The 22,593-nt window shown below is 33.5% G+C and overlaps 1 protein-coding gene across 1 annotated transcript; it reads right to left on the reverse strand.

Annotated features, from left to right (window-relative positions):
* Positions 1–190: 190 nt before the first annotated feature.
* Positions 191–21,026, reverse strand: LOC145945216 (uncharacterized). The gene is made up of 5 exons (XM_083054078.1): positions 20,840–21,026; positions 20,617–20,714; positions 3,194–3,322; positions 2,960–3,093; positions 191–963 (listed from the first exon to the last, which is right to left on the reverse strand). Exons 1-5 carry the CDS (start codon positions 20,847–20,849, stop codon positions 747–749), a joined length of 588 nt encoding a protein of 195 aa, XP_082910204.1. The 5' UTR covers positions 20,850–21,026; the 3' UTR covers positions 191–746.
* Between the last annotated feature and the right edge of the window lie 1,567 nt (positions 21,027–22,593).

Here is a 22,593-nt window from a genome sequence, read left to right on the forward strand (position 1 = left end):
TTTATTTAAGAAATTAGAAATTGTTGAGTTTTAACGTTCTGTTGTTATTACATTTTATTATTATTATTCATGAATAACTTTTATATGATTTCGAGTATTTTCTAGTTTTTTGCAATTGTTTGTAATATATAAGGAAAGTTATTTCGAATATATTATGATTCCACAAATGGTGTGCACATATTTTTTAAATCTATATATCAAGATATTCATATAGAAAATTTGTCTAAAAATTTTAATTAATCATTTATTAGAATTTAAAAAAATTAATCATATAATAATATGGCATAATTGCAAAGATATTAAAGTTAATTCACAAATTTGTTCTAAAATGTTACTGTAACATCGCTAGTTGATCAATTCGAAATAGAACTCAGATTAGTCTAATCATTGAATAGTTATAATTGTTTGCAACGTGGTCTGCATTTTGATTATTAATATAAAAAGAATAAAGTAACATCTAATTTCCAAGCCAAATAACTGTATATGAAATAAGAACGTAAGTAATTAATAAATAATAAAATATAATAGGGATTAATCACAAAATATTGATTAAATTATTAAAAAGACAAATGCTAGGCTGGATTTAATTCAATTGCATTTATATAAACAATGACATTAACATATCATAAAATGCATATAGCAAACATATGTATTAGTTCATCAAATTTTATCATTACTCCAAAAAATTCGATCAGAAGATGAAGACATTAATATTGCAGTGTAATCAATTTAGCTATCGGAACGTTTTAAGATTTCTTTCCGAGTGCTTTCTGAGTCAACTCGGTTTTTTTCTGTTGCGCCATCTCCTTCTGTTTTTTCTCTTCTTCCCGTCGTTTTGCCGCCTCCTCCCGTTGTTGCTTAATTATAGCTAATCGTGCTAGATCCGCCCGAGCTTCATCCGTTTTACCAGCTGCGTGCAATTTTTGATAATTTGCATAAGCTCTTTGTTTTTCTAATTGTTCTCTGAAAATCATAAATTTTAAACTTTATAATTACAAATTTTATAAATTATTTTATAATTATAAATTTTATTAACGGGTCTGCCTTATCGACTAAAAAAGTAAGGTTAGATTCGAACATAAATCTATTTATTACATGGACCTAAGAAGATATGGATGGAGTGTAAAGTCACAGTATACTTATATACAGTAGGAACACACAGCGTCGGAACCTTTGATCTTTTTCAGCTGACCTTTCAGCAGTCCACCATGTCTTTAGGTTGCAGCACCGTATCAATATTTTTGTTGTACCCATTACTATTAAAATAATTTTGCGCGAAATATTTTCGATATATTATTTTATAGTCATTTTTTCTGAATAAAAATTAAATATTGCATAAAACGCGAAATCAAAATGATAGTATTGTAGTTTTACAGATTATATTTTATTATTAATCACAGTAATGGAGTTATTGGGTTCTTTATGTTGAACGGGATTGGCATGACTTATAAAAATGGTCGCTTACGATGCGCAAGCAAATCTGCGCGGCTGATTTGAGAACAAAGGACTGTCCCTACTGTATGTAAGTATACTGTGGTAAAGTGCTCATATAGGCAAGGGGGCTGTGAAATTTGCGGTAATGGGAAAACGCTTTCTGTCTCTTTCCAAAAGCAACCTTCGGCTTTGTAACGAATGTAACCGAAGATATCCAAAGTGTGCGTTGCGTGCTTGTAGAGTTTATGCATCATACTCCTTGTAGACGCTAAACGTAAAAACATCGATTGTTGTTTTTCTTGAAATTTTCTTGAAAAAGAACAATGCCATATTGTGTGGTTTCCATGGACCTAAGAAGATATGGATGGAGTGTAAAGTGCTCACATAGGCAAGGGGGCTGTGAAATGTGCGGTAAAGGGAAAACGCTTTCTGTCTCTTTCCAAAAGCAACCGTCGGCTTTGCCGAAGTGTGCGTTGCCAAGGTCCGCGGATGGAGGGGGGCGACGGAAACACACGAAGATTGCTTGTAGAAAGAGACCGCACTATGCACCCCCCTTAGCGCAAATTTTACATCGCAGAGGCTTTACACTCCATTCATATCTTCTTAGATCCATGGTGGTTTCCAATTGTACGAATTGTACAACCCGAAAAGAAATTCTATTTAGTATTTTTATTCGAGAGATAGCGAATATGGGATATATAAGATATATCGGATATGGATATGCGATGGAAACACACGAAGGTTGCTTGTAGAAAGAGACCCCACTATGCACCCCCCCTTACCGCAAATTTCACACCGCAGAGGCTTTACACTCCATCCATGAAGAATAGAGATAAGGAGGCCGAACTATGTGTTTGGGATGTGCGACCAAAACCGAGGCCCGATAGTAGTACCTATAGGTACCTATAGATGGCATTGCAATCACAAGATGCTCGTTAGTTTGAGAGAGAGGAGAGATTGCAGGATGTAGAGCAAGAAGGATAGAGAATGACTAACACAAAAGTCCACCGTGTACGTGTGAGTCCCGTGAGGCAAAAGCGCAACCTTGCGGAGCATTAATAAACTACAATTAGGCTCGACATTTGGTCGCACATTTCGATAATTCCTCAATGCTAGTTCGGCCTCCTTATCTCTATTCTTCATGACTCCATCCATATCTTCTTAGGTCCATGATTTATTAGCTATACAGATTGTTTTTTACCTGAAATTATAGCGCCTCCCCGTTTTTGTTAATATTAATATTTTAATTGTGCAAAAGGATTTATCAATCTGTATAGTTAATCAAAATATTAATAAATTCTTTTGCACAATTAAAATATTAATATTAACAAACGGGGAAGCGCTATAATTTCAGGTAAAAAAACAATCTGTATATACTAATAAATAGATTTATGTTCGAATCTAACCTCACTTTTTCAGTCGGTAAGGCAAACCCGTTAAGCACAAAATATGACTTAAAGAAAATAAATTATCCTCAGAACAACATTTATTCAACAATTATGATTAAAAGTAATAGCACACATACCGTTCTCTTCGAGATAATTCTGGTTTTGCGGTATCTAACGATTGATTCAATTGGCATAATTTCTTAGTCTTTTTTTGTATCCTGTTTGGATTTTCTACTTCAATTAAATTCTCTACACCCTTAGCTTTGCCTCCCTATACAAGTAGAATATTAATGCGAGATTAGATCCACCATGAAATATTTTATTTACTATTAAATATAACTACATAAAAAATTTTTTTTAAATTTAAATACCTCTGTTTCTGAGTCCGATTCCGATTCACTTTCACTATCCGTGGCATCAAGATTTTTTGACCTATTAGTGCCGCTTGCTTTGGGTTCCTCGTCATCCTCTTCATCGGAACTATCCTGTTCTTTATTTTTCTGTAAAATAAATTTTAAGTTAATCTTTTGGATTCGGACAACATAATAATGGACGATCTACTTTCATAATTAGTACTAATAATATAGTAATATAGGATTTGAATCATTATAATTAATATTTTATTATAATCATATTTGAATCATATATAACTTAATTAAGTGCAAATGATTTACAAATACAGATTCCATTTCTTATTTTTATAAGAGAATGATTGGAAGTATCCCTCACTGATTTTGACGCACTTTTGTTGCAGAGCATCAAAATATATTAGACCCCATACTTTTTTCTTTTAGTTGCTTATCTCAACGTTTAGGGATCATTATAATTTTGACACCTTGTATTTTGAAAACAAAGTAGTTTAGGGCATATGTTTATATCTTTTCTTTCTAAAATAAGCCAAAAGGAATATCCCTTTCAATTTTTTGCACTGATTGATCTTGCTTCGGATGGTATATGATATTTTTTCCTACTTTCATCACATATTATATCATATAACATGTCAACATAACTGAAAAGAAATAATGCAGCATCTATACCACGATGTTATCACCTCGTTTTCCCAAGAATGGAATCGTGGAAATATAATATTAATATACATCACGGTCTTATATACAGGTCTTGAAACGAAGGTCCTGAAAATGGTTCGCTTGTCGACCTCAAAATTATTTCGACTTGTGCTCACAGGGTGGCGCAGCGATCGAGGGAAGCAGTATGCGCACGCATATACCTTCAAACTAATTGCTCAAATATATATTAAAATATTGCAAATAATACTCGAGTTGAGAAAGAAAAATAGCAAATAAAACGAATATGACAATAATACATTAGATAAATAATTGAATTAACCTTCGTAAATTCTATATATAAAAATGAAAAACACAGTTTGTTAATCCAATTTGTTCTTATAAGGCTCGATTGCATCAACGTTATTTTAACTTTAAGCGAGATTTAAATATGTCTTTTTTTATTTAGAAAGAAGGATAAAGATAGATGCATATTTAAGTATCACTGAGAAATTCAAAATAAGATAATTAAATTGTTGGAAAAGAAAAGAATAAAAATTAAAAGAAGATAAAAACCAAGCAAAAATAACGTCAATGTTATAATTTCTCACTCAATAATGTAATCGCAATATAAGATAAGTTGTATGTAAATTGTTCGTCATTGATTAAACTTTAATTTTTCGATGAAAAATCCACAACAAAACACATCAGAGACATCAGATGCGTTCACGGTCTTTCGATTATTTCAGATTATTACGATTTCATACTTCCCTCGATAGTAGCGACACACTCGATAGTGGCGATTCCAAGTACTAAAAACACGGACAGTAAAGGCCATGGCACATAAAAAAACGTAAGCAGTAAAGCCCGATTGCACCAACAATCATTTTGGTTTTAAGGGGATCCTAGTCGGATGGTCGAACTCCGATAGGTTAGCACCACACATATCCAAACATATACACGTATACACATATACACACGATAGGTTAGCACCACACATATCCAACATATGCACGTATGCACACATATACGTGAAAATGTTTTTAATATTTAACTTTTTTATTAGACTTGCAATCTCACTTTTTATTGTTTACTAATATTTCTTCATGTTAACCCTATCGCGTATACTATATTTTATGCACAGATAAACTGCAGAACTATTTTTATTAAATACGTATTGTTACGAGCTGACATGAAAGAAGCCGATAACAAAACTGTAATTTTTGATTTTTATATGATTTATATATGGAATTATAGCTAACGCGGTCCGTTTTTATAAGTACTTTAATCGTGGAAAAGGATTTATTGATCTGTATAGTCAATAAAAAGATATCCCAAAATAATAAAGTTGGTTCTGCCGTACCGACAGAACTAACTTTAGGATCCGACTAGGATCCCCTTAAGCGAGACTTAAATATATGTTTGTCTTTATTTATTTAGAAAGAAAGATAAAGATAGATACATATTTAAGTCTCACTTAAAGCTAAAATAATATTGGTGCAATCGAGCCTTAAGGCTCATTCAGACAAGACGCGTCAAGCGTCAAGCAGCGAGCAGCAACTAATAAGCGAGGCAATATTTTTTACGCCATTGCTAATATTACCTCGCTTATTGGTTGTTGAATGGTTGCAGCTCGCTGCTTGACGCTTGACGCGTCCTGTCTGAATGAGCCTTTAGACTTAAAAACTTAAGTGAATCGACCAATCACGGTCCAGCAGTAAGGAAGCTATTTTGAAACTTAAGCATCTCTGCGAATTCCGTATGGATGAAATTCTTCTTAAGTCTTAAGTCTTACCGCTTACGTTTTTTTATATGCCACGGCCTTAAAGGCTATCGCACACAAATTGACATAGATCACGGTCGTATATACAGGTCTGAAAACGACAGTAGTGGGGGGTGGTCCTCTTAGTGATGTAGTTTTTAAACGGTCACTTCATGACCGTTAAAGTCGCAACGATCTAAGGAAATACGAATTGAAGAGACATAAATAGAAGATAGAAATAGATTGTCGATCTTTTTCTGTCAGCCTATGACTATTTAACGGTTATTTCATATTTAAAGAAAAGTATTTACAATTGCAAAATATCTTTGCCTTCCGTCTTAGTCAGTCCTAATTTAAATAATTATAACGAAAGGGTGTATTGTATTGCAATGCCGAACAGGCTTTAACTTTAAAACATCAGAGAAATGCTCCATTTTTAAAGTGCCATCGAATATCTAACAACGCAAAAAATGGCTAGCCGCAATTCCGGGTATTATTTCACTTAATCAATCGCAGTATGTGTGCAAAAAGCATTTCGAAGAACAACATATCCACAGAAAGTGGATTAAAAGGAACTCGGATGGTTAGAATGTTGCTACAGTAAATAAACTTATTTGCTTTACTTATTTTTATTATTTTTAATTTATTATGTAAGAAATTTCGGAGTTCCCGCTTCTTAGTTAACCAGCAAATGGATTATGGGACGTTATCCCTCTCTCAAGGGAGTCAGCCCCACTATCCACGCGCTACCGGTCTCTCGTGCTCCCCGATATCGAGGACGAAATATTCGCTTCGAGAGAGTCTTACTAATCGTTTGCGAAGAATATTGAGCGTATTAGCTCTTAACTAGACCTAGCGTCTTAGTTTTGTGTAGTGAAAGCTATTTGTGCCTCACGGCTCGTTTGGAAGTGCGATTCGTCACTAGTTAGTCTTCGCTCGCGATTATTGACTTTATAGTGTGCAGTTCGTATGCACTTGCTGGCCGCCTATGTAAAATCGTTTACATGATTACCCGGTCTTTGTATTTGTGTGCTCGTAAGAGACGGTCTCGGTACACTGAATCAAGTCGTTAATTTATTGCCACCACTCAACTTATTCGGTGATTTTGTAATAATATTTCTGTACGATAAAAGTGTTTCCTACCAAACTCTATTAAACATTCATTTATATATCTATATTCGACTTTAATTATTGGAGCACCGTTTGTCTATCCTTCCCGTCGATAAAGACTCTTGTATAGAATTAAATCATACATTTAATTAACGCAATCTTACAATTATTTATTTATTATTTTAAAAATTATAACTTTGGAATTTGGAAACGCGAAAACCTTAAAGTTAGAAAACTTAACAAAGATATTTGCAATCTTAAATATGAGAAGACCAGAGATTTGACAGACATAGGCTGTTAGAAAAAAATCGACAATCTATTTCTGTCTATCTTCAACTCGTACTTCCCTAGATCGTTGCGATATTAACGGTCATAAAGTGAATTAAAAACTACATCACTAAAAGTGCGTTTGGTTTGGGCGCTTACACGCTTAAAGCGCTTTTAAGCGTTATTCACATCGTTCGCTTTGGAGTTGTAAGCGCTCACAGATCGACTAATGACGTCATCGTGACGTCATAACTTCTGCTCACAAACGCTTATTCCTGCGAGGTAGGGCAGCATGAGCATGAACAAGCGTGAGCGCTTACGTTCATTTCGGAACGCATTGTTAGCGCATGATATCAGTGAATTTGGCTTATGGTCTAATAGTTTACACCATCATTTGATACTCGTATCAAGTAGTGCATTTGAGCTGATCAACCAATGAATAAACGAATTTAATAGTTATTTACTATTTGATACGCATATCAAACGATCGGTGTAAACTAAGCCTGTGACAAGCATTCCCAGATAGCCTAGCGTTCCTTGTCATAAGAAAGAAAATCGTTGCTTGACACAAGTTTTCATTCAGTTGTCATTATGTTGCTATCATCGAGATAATAGAATTTCGTTTACGTTAACATAAAGACATTATACGAACAATAGTTGCCTACACTAGTTGTTAAAATTTTAGGTGGAAATTGTTTTCGTCATGTTGCTCTGTGATTTCCAATAACTTTTTATTAAGAAAGCAATTGTTGCTCTCAAGTTGCTCACAATTGTCGATAGCAATAACAATCGACAATTTAATAGATAAAATCGGAAGCCGCTTTCCTCAACATTGAAAACAACTTAATCAAAGCAATTTCAAGTAAATTGATCGGCAACTTGCTATCTGGGTTATGACAGAAATAGTTTTTTTTTAATGCGGAAACCGACCGCGTGTATGTACAAAATATATGGAACGGCAGATGAAGTAAAGCGTATATTTGCGCAAATATAATTAACTTATCGTCTGCCATCTTGATGCGCTAGTCGCTTACAATTACCAAAACGAACGGTATTCCTATAACTGTCGTGTAATGGCTTCTGCAGACCAGCGCGATTTCGCGACACGCGACGCGCGATATCCAATCAGCGTATAGCTTTTTCGAGAATATCGCGCGTCGCGAAATCGCGCTGGTCTGCAGAAGCCATAAGTGCTCAGATACCAAACCGAACGATTGAAAACAGCGCTTATAAGCGTGAGCGCTCATAGCGCGTGAGCGTCCAAACCAAACGCACCCTAAGAGGACCACCTCCCACCACTAAAAATGGAGCTCGTTTCCAGACCTGTGTATACGACCGTGACATAGACTACGTTTACACGGCTTCTAACTTCGACTTAATAACGCTGATGTTATAACTCCTACTTAAGATGAGTTGCGTTTACACGTTCAGACTTATCTTATTGCCATCAAGCTGAAATAGCTTAATAACTTTCGTTCTGTACGTACTATGGTATGGAATACAGAATAACCAACTCTGCAAACAATGGAGAATTAAAATGTTTAATTTTTATGGTTGGCATTATTGCCATCGTTACACTGCGACCGTTTACACGTCCTTTTTACGTCGATGTAATAACCCTAAAGCCGGGTCTACATTGGTCGTAGAATCGTAGATCGCAAGAAAATTGACCAACCACAGTCGATTATTTCAAAAATAATCAACTGTGGTTGGTCAATTTTCTTACGATCTACGATTCTACGACCAATGTAGACCCGGCTTAAGCCTCTTCATCAAATGACTTTGAGTTACTACATCGATGTAATAACTTCGTCATAAAAGAGCGTTTACACGGCATCTACCGTCGGTAGTTATAACATCGATGTTAAAACTTCAGCTTAAATCGGGCCGTGTAAACGTAGTCATAGGCCGGTATTCATAGTCCGTTCTTATATTTAAGATCGTCTTAAGATCTCGTTCAACCAATCAAGAGATGCTATGCGAGATTGGTTAAACGAGGTCTTAAGACGATCTTAAATATAAGAACGGACTATGAATACCGGCCATAGATGCATATGCATAACATGACTGTCTGAACCAATGAGCATCGAACATAAAATCGCCATATTGCTTTACATAATGGGCGCGTTCAGAACACACAACAGTTGAGCAAGATTACTAGATTAAGCTATATTATATCGCCATATAATATATAAAATCTAGTAACGTTGCTCAACTGTTGTGTGTTCTGAACGCACCCAATATAGCATAAACATAAGCATAAACATATGCATAGAAATGAAAAAATCCATAAGAACGAAATTTCTATGCATATGACACCTATGTATATGAATATTGTCTATGTACAGCCAATCAAATATCATATTTATTCGTTTTTTTTTATTTTCTTTGCATCATTGACATCTCTACGGACGACATTAAATTTGACACATGTCAATAGCATTTATAAAAATTATTAAAAATAAATAATTTGACATATGTCAAATTCAAATATTTCGCGGTTAAGGTGCTTTTACATTATGTCTATGAACATTTGTGTAAGTTGCATATCTTTCTTATGCTTATGCTATGTTATGTCTATGTTCTATGCATTTTGTGTGCGATAGCCTTAAGGTTATCAATTCCTACTATCGAAATTCGACTTCGTTTCAAGACCTGTATATAAGACCGTGATATACATAGATGGATTTAGCATTCAAGCTCTTCAATTTTTACAAAATCCTTAAATTAAAAAATTTAACATTTTCGAAAATTGTAATTACATCATTGTAAAGAGTATAAAATAACATAAAAAAACTTTTGTATAAAACATTTTTTCATATATCATATACACTGGTCAAAAAAATTATCGCAACACGTAATTAATATCAAAATTTAGCATAAATTCAAATAAGCCTATCTTCGCGAAAAATTGTCGTATTTAAAAAAAATTTTTTTTTTTAAAGGATAAAGTCTCTACTTTAAGGAACTTTCATTCGATTTTAATATAATCCTCTTCCTGTCCCTTCATTCCTTTAAAAGTAAAAACATGTTTTTTTTTTTTTTTAAATTGCATAGTTTGACAAACTCTACGGGGTGTAATAAATTTTTTTCGCAAATATCATAACTATCGTAAAATATGGACTTTTCTCTACAAATTAAAAAAAAAAATTGAATACCGTACGACTTTTTTTCGTGAAGTTACGGCGTATCAAAGTTACCTATGCATTTTTGCCTATGTATTCAATTACCGCCAACAGCATTACCTGATGGGCACCACGAGGAGATTGCAGGTCGAATTTTGCCCATCGTGTGTGTGTGTGTGTTAGGGCAGGGATATATGTTCGTATTTAAAATTGTGTATTTCTGCCTCGTCTTCGGATGATCTCTTGCAGGCGCTCACGCATATTAATGCAGGCTCTAATTGTGGTTCGCGAATATTCGATGTAGAGCTGCTTCCAATTGTTGGAGATTAGTTGGTAGTCTTTCAAAATCACGCAGCCATCTTCCCATCATGTCCCACAGAGGTCATCCGAAGACGAGGCAGAAATACACTATTTTAAATACGAACATATATCCCTGCCCCAACACACACACACACACACACACACACACACACACACACGATAGGCAAAATTCGACCAGCAACCTCCTCGTGCCCATCGTGTAATGCTAATGTTGGCGGTAATTGAATACATAGGCAAAAATGCATAGGTAACTTTGATACGCCGTAACTTCGCGAAAATATCATACGGTATTCAATTTTTTAAAAAATTTGTAGAGAAAAATCCATATTTTACGATAATTATATTTGCGAAAAAAATTTATTACACCCCGTAGAGTTCGTCAAACTATGCAATTAAAAAAAAACACGTCCTTACTTTTAAGGGGTTGGAGGGAGGGGGAGAGGATAAAATCAAAATCGAACGAAAGTTCCTTAAAGTAGAGACTTTATCCTTCAAAACAAAAAAAAATATTTTTTTTGAAATACAATTTTTCGCGGAGATACGCTTATTTGAATTTATGCTAAATTTTGATATTAATTATGTGTTGCAATAATTTTTTTGACCAGTTTATTTTTGCAGATATTTGCTAAAAATGAAAAAATTCCGTTATTTTCGAGGAGTTACTTCAACCTCTAAACGTTGAGATAAGCAGCTAAAAATAAATATGGGTCTAATCTTTTTTGAAGCTCTACAACATATCTAAAGTGCATCAAAATCGGCGAAGGACACTTTCGACCGTTTCTTTGAGTACGTTTACACGTCACCCTCAGACATCTATATATAAACTAGACTGCTAACTCCCTCAATTTCGCTTATGTAAAATGAGCTAACTCCCTCTCAATTTCGCTTATGTAAGGCTGATTCTACATTAGTCGCAGTCGTAAGAATCGTAAGAAATTGACCAATCACAGTCTATTATTCTTCGATCGCAAGGAGAATAATAGACTGTGATTCGTCAATTTCTTACGATTCTTATGACTGCGACTAATGTAGAACCAGCTTAAAGCCGGGTCTATATTGATCGTAGAATCGTAAATCGTAAGAAAATTGACCAACCGCAGTCGATTATTTCAAAAATAATCAACTGTGGTTGGTCAATTTTCTTACGATCTACGATTCTACGACCAATGTAGACCCGGCCTAAAATGACCGCAGAAAGTATATACGAAAATATCTCATTCTGCGCAGAAAAATTCTCTTTCTGAGCATGTACATATAGTATATGTAACGTGTACTATAGACACATGCACGCACACATACGGAATCCAGCCTATATATGACTATGTTTCCACCGAGGGTTCAAATCAGGTCAGAGTCGGGTCAGAGTCGGGTTGGGGTGAGCGTTCTTACGGTGGAAATACCAAACTTGAAGTTGAACCCTACCCAATAAAATTTTAAGCTAGAGTCCAAATGAGATTCGATGGAAACGACAAGAGTCGAGTTAGTTGTAGTCACAGTATATTTATATACAGTAGGGACACACAGCGTCGGAACCTTTGATCTTTTTCAGCTGACCTTTCAGCAGTCCGCCATGTCTTTAGGTTGCAGCACCGTATCAATATTTTTGTTGTACCCATTACTATTAAAATAATTTTGCGCGAAATATTTTCGCTATATTATTTTATAGTCATTTTTTCTGAATAAAAATTAAATATTGCATAAAATGCGAAATCAAAATGATAGTATTGTAGTTTTACAGATTATATTTTACTATAAATGTAATCACAGTAATGGAGTTATTGGGTTCTTTATGTTGAACGGGATTGGCATGACTTATAAAAATGGTCGCTTACGATGCGCAAGCAAATCTGCGCGGCTGATTTGAGAACAAAGGACTGTCCCTACTGTATGTAAATATACTGTGGTGTAGTGTTCTAGTTTACATCGAGCACTTGATACGTGTATCAAGTAGTGCATTTGAACTGATCAGCCAATAACTGAACCAATGTATTAGTTATTTACTATTTAATACGCGTATCAAGTGTACGATGTAAATTAGGCCAGGGGCTCGATTCTTGAATTAATTCGCAAGAGAAACGTATGCGCAAATTCGGCTCTTACAGAAAAATTACAAGTTGATTGGCTAAAAGCCATGCGATAGCCAATTAACTTGCAACTTTTCTGTAAGAGCCGAATTTGCGCATACGTTTCTCTTGCGAATTCAAGAATCGAGTCCCAGTTACTTAGTACATAAGAAGTCGAGTCACATGTATATAAGGAGTTAGCAGTCTAGTTTATATATAGATGTCTGTGGTCATCCTTAATCGGGTTTAATTACATCTGCAGGCCTATTTTGTAACTTTTTAACGCTTGCGTTATAATTATAACGCATGATTTACTAGAAATCTTATAATTTCATTGGTCCAAACCTAGTAAATGATGCGTTATAATTATAACGCAAGCGTTAAAAAGTTACAGAATAGGGATACTGTAGTTATAAAATTGGCCAATTCCTCTGAAGAATGGAACGGCTGTTCTTCTTCTTCTACTTCTTTTTGCTTCAGATGAATTCGTCTACACGCCAGTTTTAGTCTAATTGAGTTGAGGATTAAAACAATAAGTTACAGGTAGATGTTAGCCTTTTTAGGGCCGGTTGTTCTAACTTCTTGATAAGTTTTACCCGACAGGTAGCATATCTTCGTCTCTTTTTTAAAACTCATTTGAAAAGAGACGAAAATATGCTACCTGTTGGGTGAATCTTACCAAGAGATTGGAACAATTGGCCCTTAATAAAGGCAAAAAGTTTTTTGTATATTTGGAGGTTGTTGGAAAAGACAAGACTAGGAATGTCGAGAGTAATTAGAGGATTAATTCGAGATAATGTGGATATGAATTCATTGGAGAGGTCGCTATAGTTAGGGCAATGAAAAAAGATATGATTGATATCCTGAAAGGTTTGATTACACGGGCAGTTGGGGAGAATCAATAAAATTTTTTTCCCATAAATGAACATTTATGGCTGTGTGTTGAGACCTTAGTCTAGATATGAGAGTTACTACAGGACGGGTGAGACCTTTGGTTTTGTTGTACCAAGGAGGTGATAATGGAGTCTCGATTTTTTGAAAGTATCTAGAGCCTTTGTAAAGGCTTTTATTAAGGAGAATATTAGTAGCAGTTTTTTTGGTGTACTTAAAGTTAGCACCTTATTTTTGAAATTTTAAAATTCTAGAAGTTGTTCCAAGTTGTTCTAGACTTGTTCTAAATTGTTCCAGAAAATCAAATTTATATAAAAATTTTCGCGGAAAATTGAAAAAATCAATTTTTTGACCTGGCACCCCATTTTTCGAAAATTGAATTTTTCAAGGTTGTTCTAATTGTTCTAAACATTGTTCTAAAGTATTAATTTGATTGGTCAAAAATTATAAAAAATATAAAAAAAAATAAATAAAAAAACGTTTTTGGCCATTTTTTCATAAACAAAATAACTTACAACATTGTCGATTTAGATCATGTTTATAATCGTGTAGATCAACTCAGAACAAAATTTTTAAGACCAGAACAACAATATAAGGCCCACTTTACTCTTGATCAAAAAATTTTATTTTTTTATTTTCGTGGGTAAAAGACTTGTTCCAGGCTTTCCGCTTTAAAACTATAATATTCTGGACTAAAACAACTCAGAATAATATTTTTAAGACCAGAACAACAATGTAAGGCCCACTTTACTCTTGATCGGAAAACTATTCTTTGATTTTATTGTGTTAAAACTTGTTCCAGTTTTCCCGTTTTAGAACTAACGTGTTCTTCACCAGAACAACTCAGAACAAAAGTCACGCTCCGAAGTAAAACGAAAAGCCTGGAACAAGTCTGTTACCCAAGTAAATTGAAAAATTAAGTTTTACGATCGGGAGTAAAGTAAACCTAATATTGTCGTTCTGGTCATAAAAATTTTGTTCTCAGTTGTTCTAGTCGAGAACACGATAGTTCTAAAACGGGAAGCTTGGAACAAGTCTTTTATTTAAGAAATTCAAAAAATAAATGTTGCGATCAAGAGTAAAGTGGGTCTTATATTGTTGTTTTGGTCTTAAAACTTTTGTTCTGAGTTGTTCTAGTCGAGAATACTATAGTTTTAAAGCGGGATGCCTGGAACAAGTCTTTTACCCACAAACAAAAAAATTAAGTTTTTTGATCAAGAGTAAAGTGGGCCTTATATTGTTGTTCTGGTTTAAAAACTTTTATTCTGAGTTGTTTTAGTCCAGAATACTATAGTTTTAAAGCGGGAAGCCTGGAACAAGTCTTTTACCCACGAAAATAAAAAAATAAAATTCTTCGATCAAGAGTAAAGTGGGCCTTATATTGTTGTTCTGGTCTTAAAAATGTTGTTCTGAGTTGTTCTACACGATTATAAACATGATCTAAATCGATAATGTTGTAAGTTATTTTGTTTATGAAAAAATGACCAAAAACGTTTTTTAAAATTTGTTTTTTTAAATATCTTATAATTTTTGACCAATCAAATTAATACTTTGGAACAATGTTTAGAACAACCAGAACAACCTTGAAAAGTTCAATTTTCGAAAAATGGGGTGCCAGGTCAAAAAATTGATTTTTTCAATTTTCCGTGTAAATTTTTTATATAAATTTGATTTTCTGGAACAATTTAGAACAAGTTTAGAACAACCTAGAACAACTTTCAAAATTTCAAAAATGAGGTGCTAACTTCACGCACACGTTTCTTGGCCAGTTTTTTAAATTTGGAGAATAAGTTAGAGTGGTGGCATTTGCAAAGAAGGAATGGATCGGGGAGTTGCAAAGACTTTTGCCAGAGAATCTGCCTTCTCATTACTCGGGATGCCGCAATGGCTGGGAACCCATAGAATTTTAACGTTAAGACAGAGTTTATTACAGTTAAACATGATTTTTTGAATATTGAGGATTATATGATGTGAGTTGCTAGAATAAGCAGGGTTTTGAAGATTCATGAGAACACTTAAAGAGTCTGAAAAGATTATTGTTTTGTCTATTTTCTTTTCTACGATAATTTTGAGTGCCTCGGTGAATGCTAAAGCTTCAGCTTCAAAAATAGAGGAAAAGGAGTCGATTCTCTTTTTAAAAGAGAGATTGATTTCGGGAGAAAAGACAGCGAAGCCTACTCTATAATGATTGTCAATGATAGCTCTGGAACCGTCCGTATAGAAAGTATAGAAAGTATAACATCTTGTTTTTGTAATAATAAGGTGAAGGCATCAGAAGCGCCAGCGACAGCGTTGTTTTTTATATGAAAACCGGAATTTGTGTCAATTTGGGGTCTAAAATGTCTAATATAATAGAAAAATCTAAGTAATCTGTTAGATAAAATTGCTCAATTTGGTTAAAGAGAGATGTGAGTATGTCCTATATGTATTTATAAGATTATTGTTTTGAGAAAGCTCGTTATCAAATGAGTGGCCTGATTGAATAAGAGTTGAGCGGAGGGGATAAGACAGACGAGCCAGAGTTTTGCACAAGAATTTCTCTAATAGGTATTGCCACCTGGTTTTCAGTGGTTGTTCGCCGTTCAGATCCAACAAGACGTTGGTAGGTGTAGTGCACATCATGCCTGTTGCGATTCTTAAAGTGCGTATTGTAGCCAACAAACTTTTAGGTAGAGAGGAGGTGAAAAACTTGACTACCCCAGTCTAATATAGATCTAATAAAACCCTTGTAGATGGATAATAAAGTTGTTAAATGAGCTTCCCATCTGATACCGGCAATCGCTTTGAGAACGTTGATCCTTGGAGTGATTTTACCTTTGAGACTGGAAACGTGGGCTTTGCAGTTAAGCTCTGGATCTAAATAAATGCCAAGAAAGCGTGGAGAGCGTGAGAATTGAATATTTTTATTTTGAATAGTAATTGAGAAGTGATTGTGGCGCATTGCCATTTTCAAGTTTCTTGCTTTCATAGTAGAAAAGATAGAGTATGATGATTTGTTAGGAGATATGGTAAGTCTAAGGCTTTTAAAAAATTCTTGAAGTCTGTCAAGAGCCATGTTGAGTTGATTTCTGATGTACGTTAGATTTTCGTGTGAGCAATAAATGACTATATCATCAGCATACATGAGAATTTTAATTGACATAGGAAGGCTTGTTTCTATCAGTGACAGATATATGTTAAATAGAATGGGGCTCAAGATAGAACCTTGAGGAAGGCCATGGTTAGTTGATCTGCATTGTAGTTCAATGCCAGTTCAATATCCTTTTAGATTTCGGTAGGATATGGTTTGTTTGATAAACGTCAAAAGCTTGTGTGGCATGCCAAACTTCTCCAAGAGCATAAGTAGAGCTTCAGGAATGATGTTATCGAAGGCTCCTATTAAATCTAGGAAGACAGCTCCTGTGAATTTACGTTGGCTGTTGGCGCTTTTTATGTCTGTTATCAGAGAGGTGATGTCGATACATGAGAGGATTCTTCTAAACTCAAATTGAAAGTGAGGTATTATGTTATTGTTTTCAACCCACCATTCGATTCGTTTATATAGTAATGGAACGGTTGTGAATGGCCAATCTAAAGGCCAATGTCGACAATACTAGAAGTCAGTTCGAGTTCTCGGACCGAGTTCTAGTATCGTGGACACAAAGCTTTAGAACTACAAATGTTATTAAATCCGATTATGGGTGACGTGTAAACGTACTCTTTGTTAGTCATATACAGGATGTAACAAAAATGTCGATCACCATTTTAGGAACATATTCTACTCATTGAAATGAGTAAGAAAGTTCGTATAAACATAAGTTCAAAAATGTGTCATTTTCACATTACAGTTACACATTTGTATTAAAACTTAAAGTAATTGCAAAGCATATTATTTTATTTTTAACAATATACAAAACAGTATAAAAAAATTAAATAAAACAAATCTCAAAGCAAATGTTTAAAAAGTGACCCAAATATACTTAAATATACAGGGTGTTTCAGAGCGACCGTAGCAGCAGTTTTTTAAGGAAACAACGCATTTTCGTGAAAAATGTTTCATACAAAAGTTGTAAGGCTCTAAGTGGCGCATTATAATAATATTAGCAGGGTTGGAAAGTAACGCGTTACTTGTAACGCCGTTACCGTTACAGTTACTTTTTTTTGGTAACAATCGTTACTTTTTTTTGTTTAATGGTAACGGTAACGTCGTTACATTTTTACAGTAACGGTAAATTAGCCGTTACTTTTGTCGTTACTTTTTAGTTCCCTATTATCTTGCTATATATGCTATATACGTTTGTTAGAGACTAAGTTCAGAGTTTTTAAGGCTGTTCTTCCGAATGGGACACTTCGAGTTGAGGGCAGCCCTTTTGCGTATTGAAAGTAGATACCAAAATAACATATTATATAAAATTTCAGTCGCGGCAAATTATTTTTTCAAATGTTTTTATTTAAAAAAGTTTTCTTTAAAAATTTTCTTTAAAAAAATTGGACACCGCATGTGCGAAGATCCACGCGCTGCCTATCGGCGGGGCGGGTGCGGGAGGGGGGCCGAAGGCCCCCCTTGCATCCCCCGTGTGTATGTGTGTGTGTGTACACATACATTTCTGATATGTGTGGATCTGTCCAATGGCGTGCTGGAGCCCCCCCGTAGGGGGGGGGGCAAACTCACTGCATCCACGCATGTACTTTGCAAGATGAAACGAAGTTCACTCTACACCTAACATTGATATAATGTACCTAATCCTGAAGGATTACAATCCATTCAGGACAATACCCAGATATTTATTTATCCCTGCTTTTGGCATTACCCGGAACTAACGACGAGGACGTGGCAGGTTTTTAGTTCCATATTTTTTCTATTTTTTGTTTTTGTATTTTTTTTACATTTTGTATTTTTTAATTTTTTTTGTTTGTAATTTTGTTTTTTTTCAAAATTATATATGTAAATTATATATGTAAATTATATATTTATATATATTTATATATGTAAAAAAAAAAAAAAAAAAAAGCAGAGAATTCTCTGCTTTAACCAAAAACACAAACTGATAATTACAAAGTATTCTCTGCTTTAACCAAAAAAAAAAAACAACTGATAATTATAAAGTATTAATACTGTTATTGAGTTTAATTGAGATTTTACTTTTAGGTAAAAACTATTGAAAAAATGATTTGCCGCGGCTGAAATTTTATATATTACGTTGTTTTGGTATCTACTTTCAGTACGCTAAAGGGCTGTTCCGAACTCGAAGTGTCCCATTCGGAAGAATATCCGTTTTTAATTGTAACATAAATTATTATATTTAATATTGATTATTAAATAAAATAATTTTATAATCTAATAGCTTACTTTTTAGCATTACAAAAAATGAAAACATAACAAAAAAGTAACGAAAAAATAACGAATTATTACTTTTTAAGTAACGGTAACGGTAACGCGTTACTTTTTTAGAGTAACGTTCCAACCCTGAATATTAGTATGACCTTGAATAGCACCGTCAAGGTCACATAAAAATCACTTTGAATTTTTTTAATGGAACCTCTTATTTTTCATTACATATTCTTGTAGCTTACATAAAAAAAATATGTTGCAAATTGCATACTTTTTTTAAAAACTGTGTTTTCTTTACACCAATTGATTGGTCTTATTAATCTGTGCATAAAAGTATTACAGTAAGATTACCGAAAACTGAATGTTTCACAAGATATTTTATATTTTATGTCAAAATACTGTAAACTTCAAATCTCATAACTCGGAAAGTACTTAATAAAAAATAACTCAATAGTGTTTTGGAAAGCTCTCGAGGTAAGCTACAAGAATATGCAATGGAAAATAGGGGGTTCCATTTAAGAAATTCAAAGTGATTTTTATGTGACCTTGACGGTGCTTTTCAAGGTCATACTAATATTATTATATAATGCGCTACTTAGAGCCCTACAACTTTTGTATGAAACATTTTTCACGAAAATGTGTTGTTTCCTTAAAAAACTGCTGATACACCCTGTCGGTTGCTCTGAAACATCCTGTAGATGTATACAAGGTGTCCCATTTTAAATAATGCATTGTTATTTCTCGAAAACTAAGGCTTCTATCGAAAAATGTTTCATACAAAAAAGTTAATAATTTTCTGCATAGAATAATGAGATAAATTGATGTAAGAAAAACATAGTTTTTCAACATAGTATTAAAAAAAAAAGTATGCAGTTGCACATTGCAAACTTTTTTAATCATAAGACTATATTTTTTTTACACACCATATAATTTATCTTATTATTTTATGCAAAAAATTATCAAGGTAAGATTATCGAAAAATGAGGATATTATACGAGATATTTAATATTTTTTGTCAAAATGTGTGTGTGTCAAGATGAAGCATAAAATATCTCGTAAACCATTCATTTTTCGACTATTAACTCTAATTTTTACGCCAATATTACGAGGAATGGATTTATATAAGAAAATTATAGTGATTCCGTTAATTAAAAAGTAATGATGACCTTAAAATCTCGAAAATGCCTCCACCTGCAGGCCTATTCTGTAATTTTTTTAACATTTGCGTTATAATTATAACGCATGATTTATTAGGTTTGAACCAATAAAATTATAAATTTTCTAGTAAATCATGCGTTATAATTATAATGCATGTATTAAAAAGTTACAGAATAGGCCTGCTGGAATAAGACTATTTTTATGACAAGAATGTCTCCTTTGAAATCCTACAACTTTTGTATGAAACATTTTTCAATGGAAATCTTGGTTTTCGAAAAATAGCAATGCATTATTTGAAATGGGACACCCTGTATATATAAATATAATTTTTATTATATCCTGTATAAAAAAATTGTAATTGTGAAGCATTTATATTTTGTTCTTTCATTTTTTTTCATAAATCGATCATGAGAAAATTAAATCTTTAGCGTTAAAAGCTTAGGCCCTGCGCACAATAGAGAAAATATTAGGAACAAATATTAATTAGGAATAAGAATTATTTTAAAATAATAAAATTAAAAAAAGTCTAATATAAAAATACAAATTCGGATATAAAAGATTAATAAAGGTTAATAAGCTAATAAGAGCCCTTTATACTTGAATTTGTATATGTATATCAGAGTTTTTTAAATTTTATTATTTTAAAATAATTCTTATTTTTAATATTTATTCCTAATATTTTCTCTATTGTGCGCAGGGCCTTACGCAGTAGATGATACTTAACAGCAACGATATTTAAATAACACGCAATGTGTATCAGTGTTAACCTAAAATATACTGACTCTCCACTGTTGCTTTTTCTCTTCCTGACGACGTTGTTCCTCTAGCTCCTCCGGATTCGTAAAATGTCGATTCCTGCCTTTGTGATTTACGAATTTCCCTGGCCGCAACGAACAGATAATCATATAATAATTAAAATAATTAAAATAAAAAAAAAAAACGTGGAAATAAACTTTCTCGAAAATAAGAGAAGACAAGCATATGCATATAAACAAAAGGATTTACCTCGTGGCATTGTGAGTTTGTAATAAGATGCGTAAGTCTCAGTAATTAAAATATCGCAAAGTTCGTCGATACGCCACTTCACGAAATTGTCTTATAATAATTTTTTGGGGATTTCCGTTCGTTAGGCGAAGTATCACAATAAAGTCGTCTTTACATCAAGTCGAAAAGATGTTACATCCATAAAAATATAATAAGAATAGATCGTTAAACTCTTCATTGGAACGCGCTGTTCATCCATTCTAGAAATCTTCAAAATAATCCCTAGATAATAATCACTAAGCAAATCACTAAGCAACTATTTATAGGCCTAGTTTACATCGAGCACTTGATACGCGTATCAAATAGTATGGCCTAGTTTACATCGTGCACTTGATACGCGCATCTAATAACTAGTACATTGGTTCAGTTGGCTGATCAGCTCAAATTCACTACTTGATATGCGTATCAAGTGCTCGATGTAAACTAGGGCCTAGTTTACACCGATCGTTTGATCAGGGCAGAGAGAAACATGAGAGCGGCCACCGCGATTCAGAGGACGCGTGTACTAATGCGCCCCCTGAGAAAGTGTATATAAACTACGTCGTTACACTCGGTAAAAAGCGTGGTAAATGGTTCGAATCCGTGATATGGTTCATATCCGAACTACTCGGATAAGAACCGAGTTGAAAACTAAACAGATGAGTCAGACAAGGACCAACAATCCATCGCTCTGGCTTTGTCTCACCAACGATGAGCGTCTCGTGGACTCGTGCGGCGGCAGGCACGAGATTTCGTTTTTCGCGCGTACGTTCCACGTAATTCGAGGACAAAATTTTATGACGTTAAACTTTGGGCAATATATAAAAAATTAAATATATATTAAATATAAGGTGTAAAATCAGATTATAAGTTAAATAAAAATTATATCCAGTTTCCTGAGTACATTAAAAAAATTGTTTTCTGACAGTGCACATTAAAAAAAATTGTTGAATTAATTTTGTTTTACATGAATAAATATTCTAATTTGCATAAATAATAAAAAAAAGTGCGAGTAACGGGAATCGAACCCGACTCACAATCAGTAACGTGATAACCACGGACTTAAGTGTACGTACTACGAGTCGGGTTCAATTCCCGTCACTCGCACTTTTTTTTTATTATTTATGCAAATTAGAATATTTATTCGTCAAAACAAAATTAATTCAACAATTTTTTTAATTTGCACTATCAATAAAGCGTTTTATTATTTGTTTCATTTTATATTAAATATAACGTGTAAAATCAGGTTATAAGTTGAATAAAAATTATATCCAGTTTCCTGAGTAAATTAAAAAAATAGTTTTTTGAAAGCGCAAATTAAAATAATTGTTGAATTAAATTTGTTTTACATGAATAAATATTCTAATTTGCATAAATAATAAAAAAAAAAGTGCGAGTGACGGGAATTGAAATAGAAATGAATATTTACATGACTTTAAATGGACAACCTTTAATATTTTACATCGTGAAACACATACTAGGAAAAGAGAGATAGCTGAAATGTTTTATATAAAAAAATTTAACAACACGATTAACCTACATAAAGACACAGAGAATTTAAACCCTATTTATGATAGAATAATAAAGGATGTCTAACTTAGTTCGTTTTTTACCATCTATACGAAACGTTTAGTACAGAGAGAATTGTAACATGTTGAAAAAAGAAAAAAAATTTAAGTAAGGTATGTTTTAATCATTTACTTTATAATAATTGTTGTTTTCAACTTGGTTTGCGC

The sequence above is a fragment of the Prenolepis imparis genome, unplaced genomic scaffold (genome assembly GCF_030444845.1).
Source record: "Prenolepis imparis isolate NDT839.2.m4 unplaced genomic scaffold, iyPreImpa1.0 SCAF_14, whole genome shotgun sequence".
NCBI classification, from domain to species: domain Eukaryota; kingdom Metazoa; phylum Arthropoda; class Insecta; order Hymenoptera; family Formicidae; genus Prenolepis; species Prenolepis imparis.

Coding starts and splice junctions, on each gene's coding strand:
- LOC145945216 (XM_083054078.1), bottom strand. Junction 3,323..20,616: donor AGAAAAAGCAACAGTGGAGA/GTCAGTATATTT, acceptor TTTATTTTACAG/AAAAATAAAGAACAGGATAG. Junction 3,094..3,193: donor AATCGGACTCAGAAACAGAG/GTATTTAAATTT, acceptor CTACTTGTATAG/GGAGGCAAAGCTAAGGGTGT.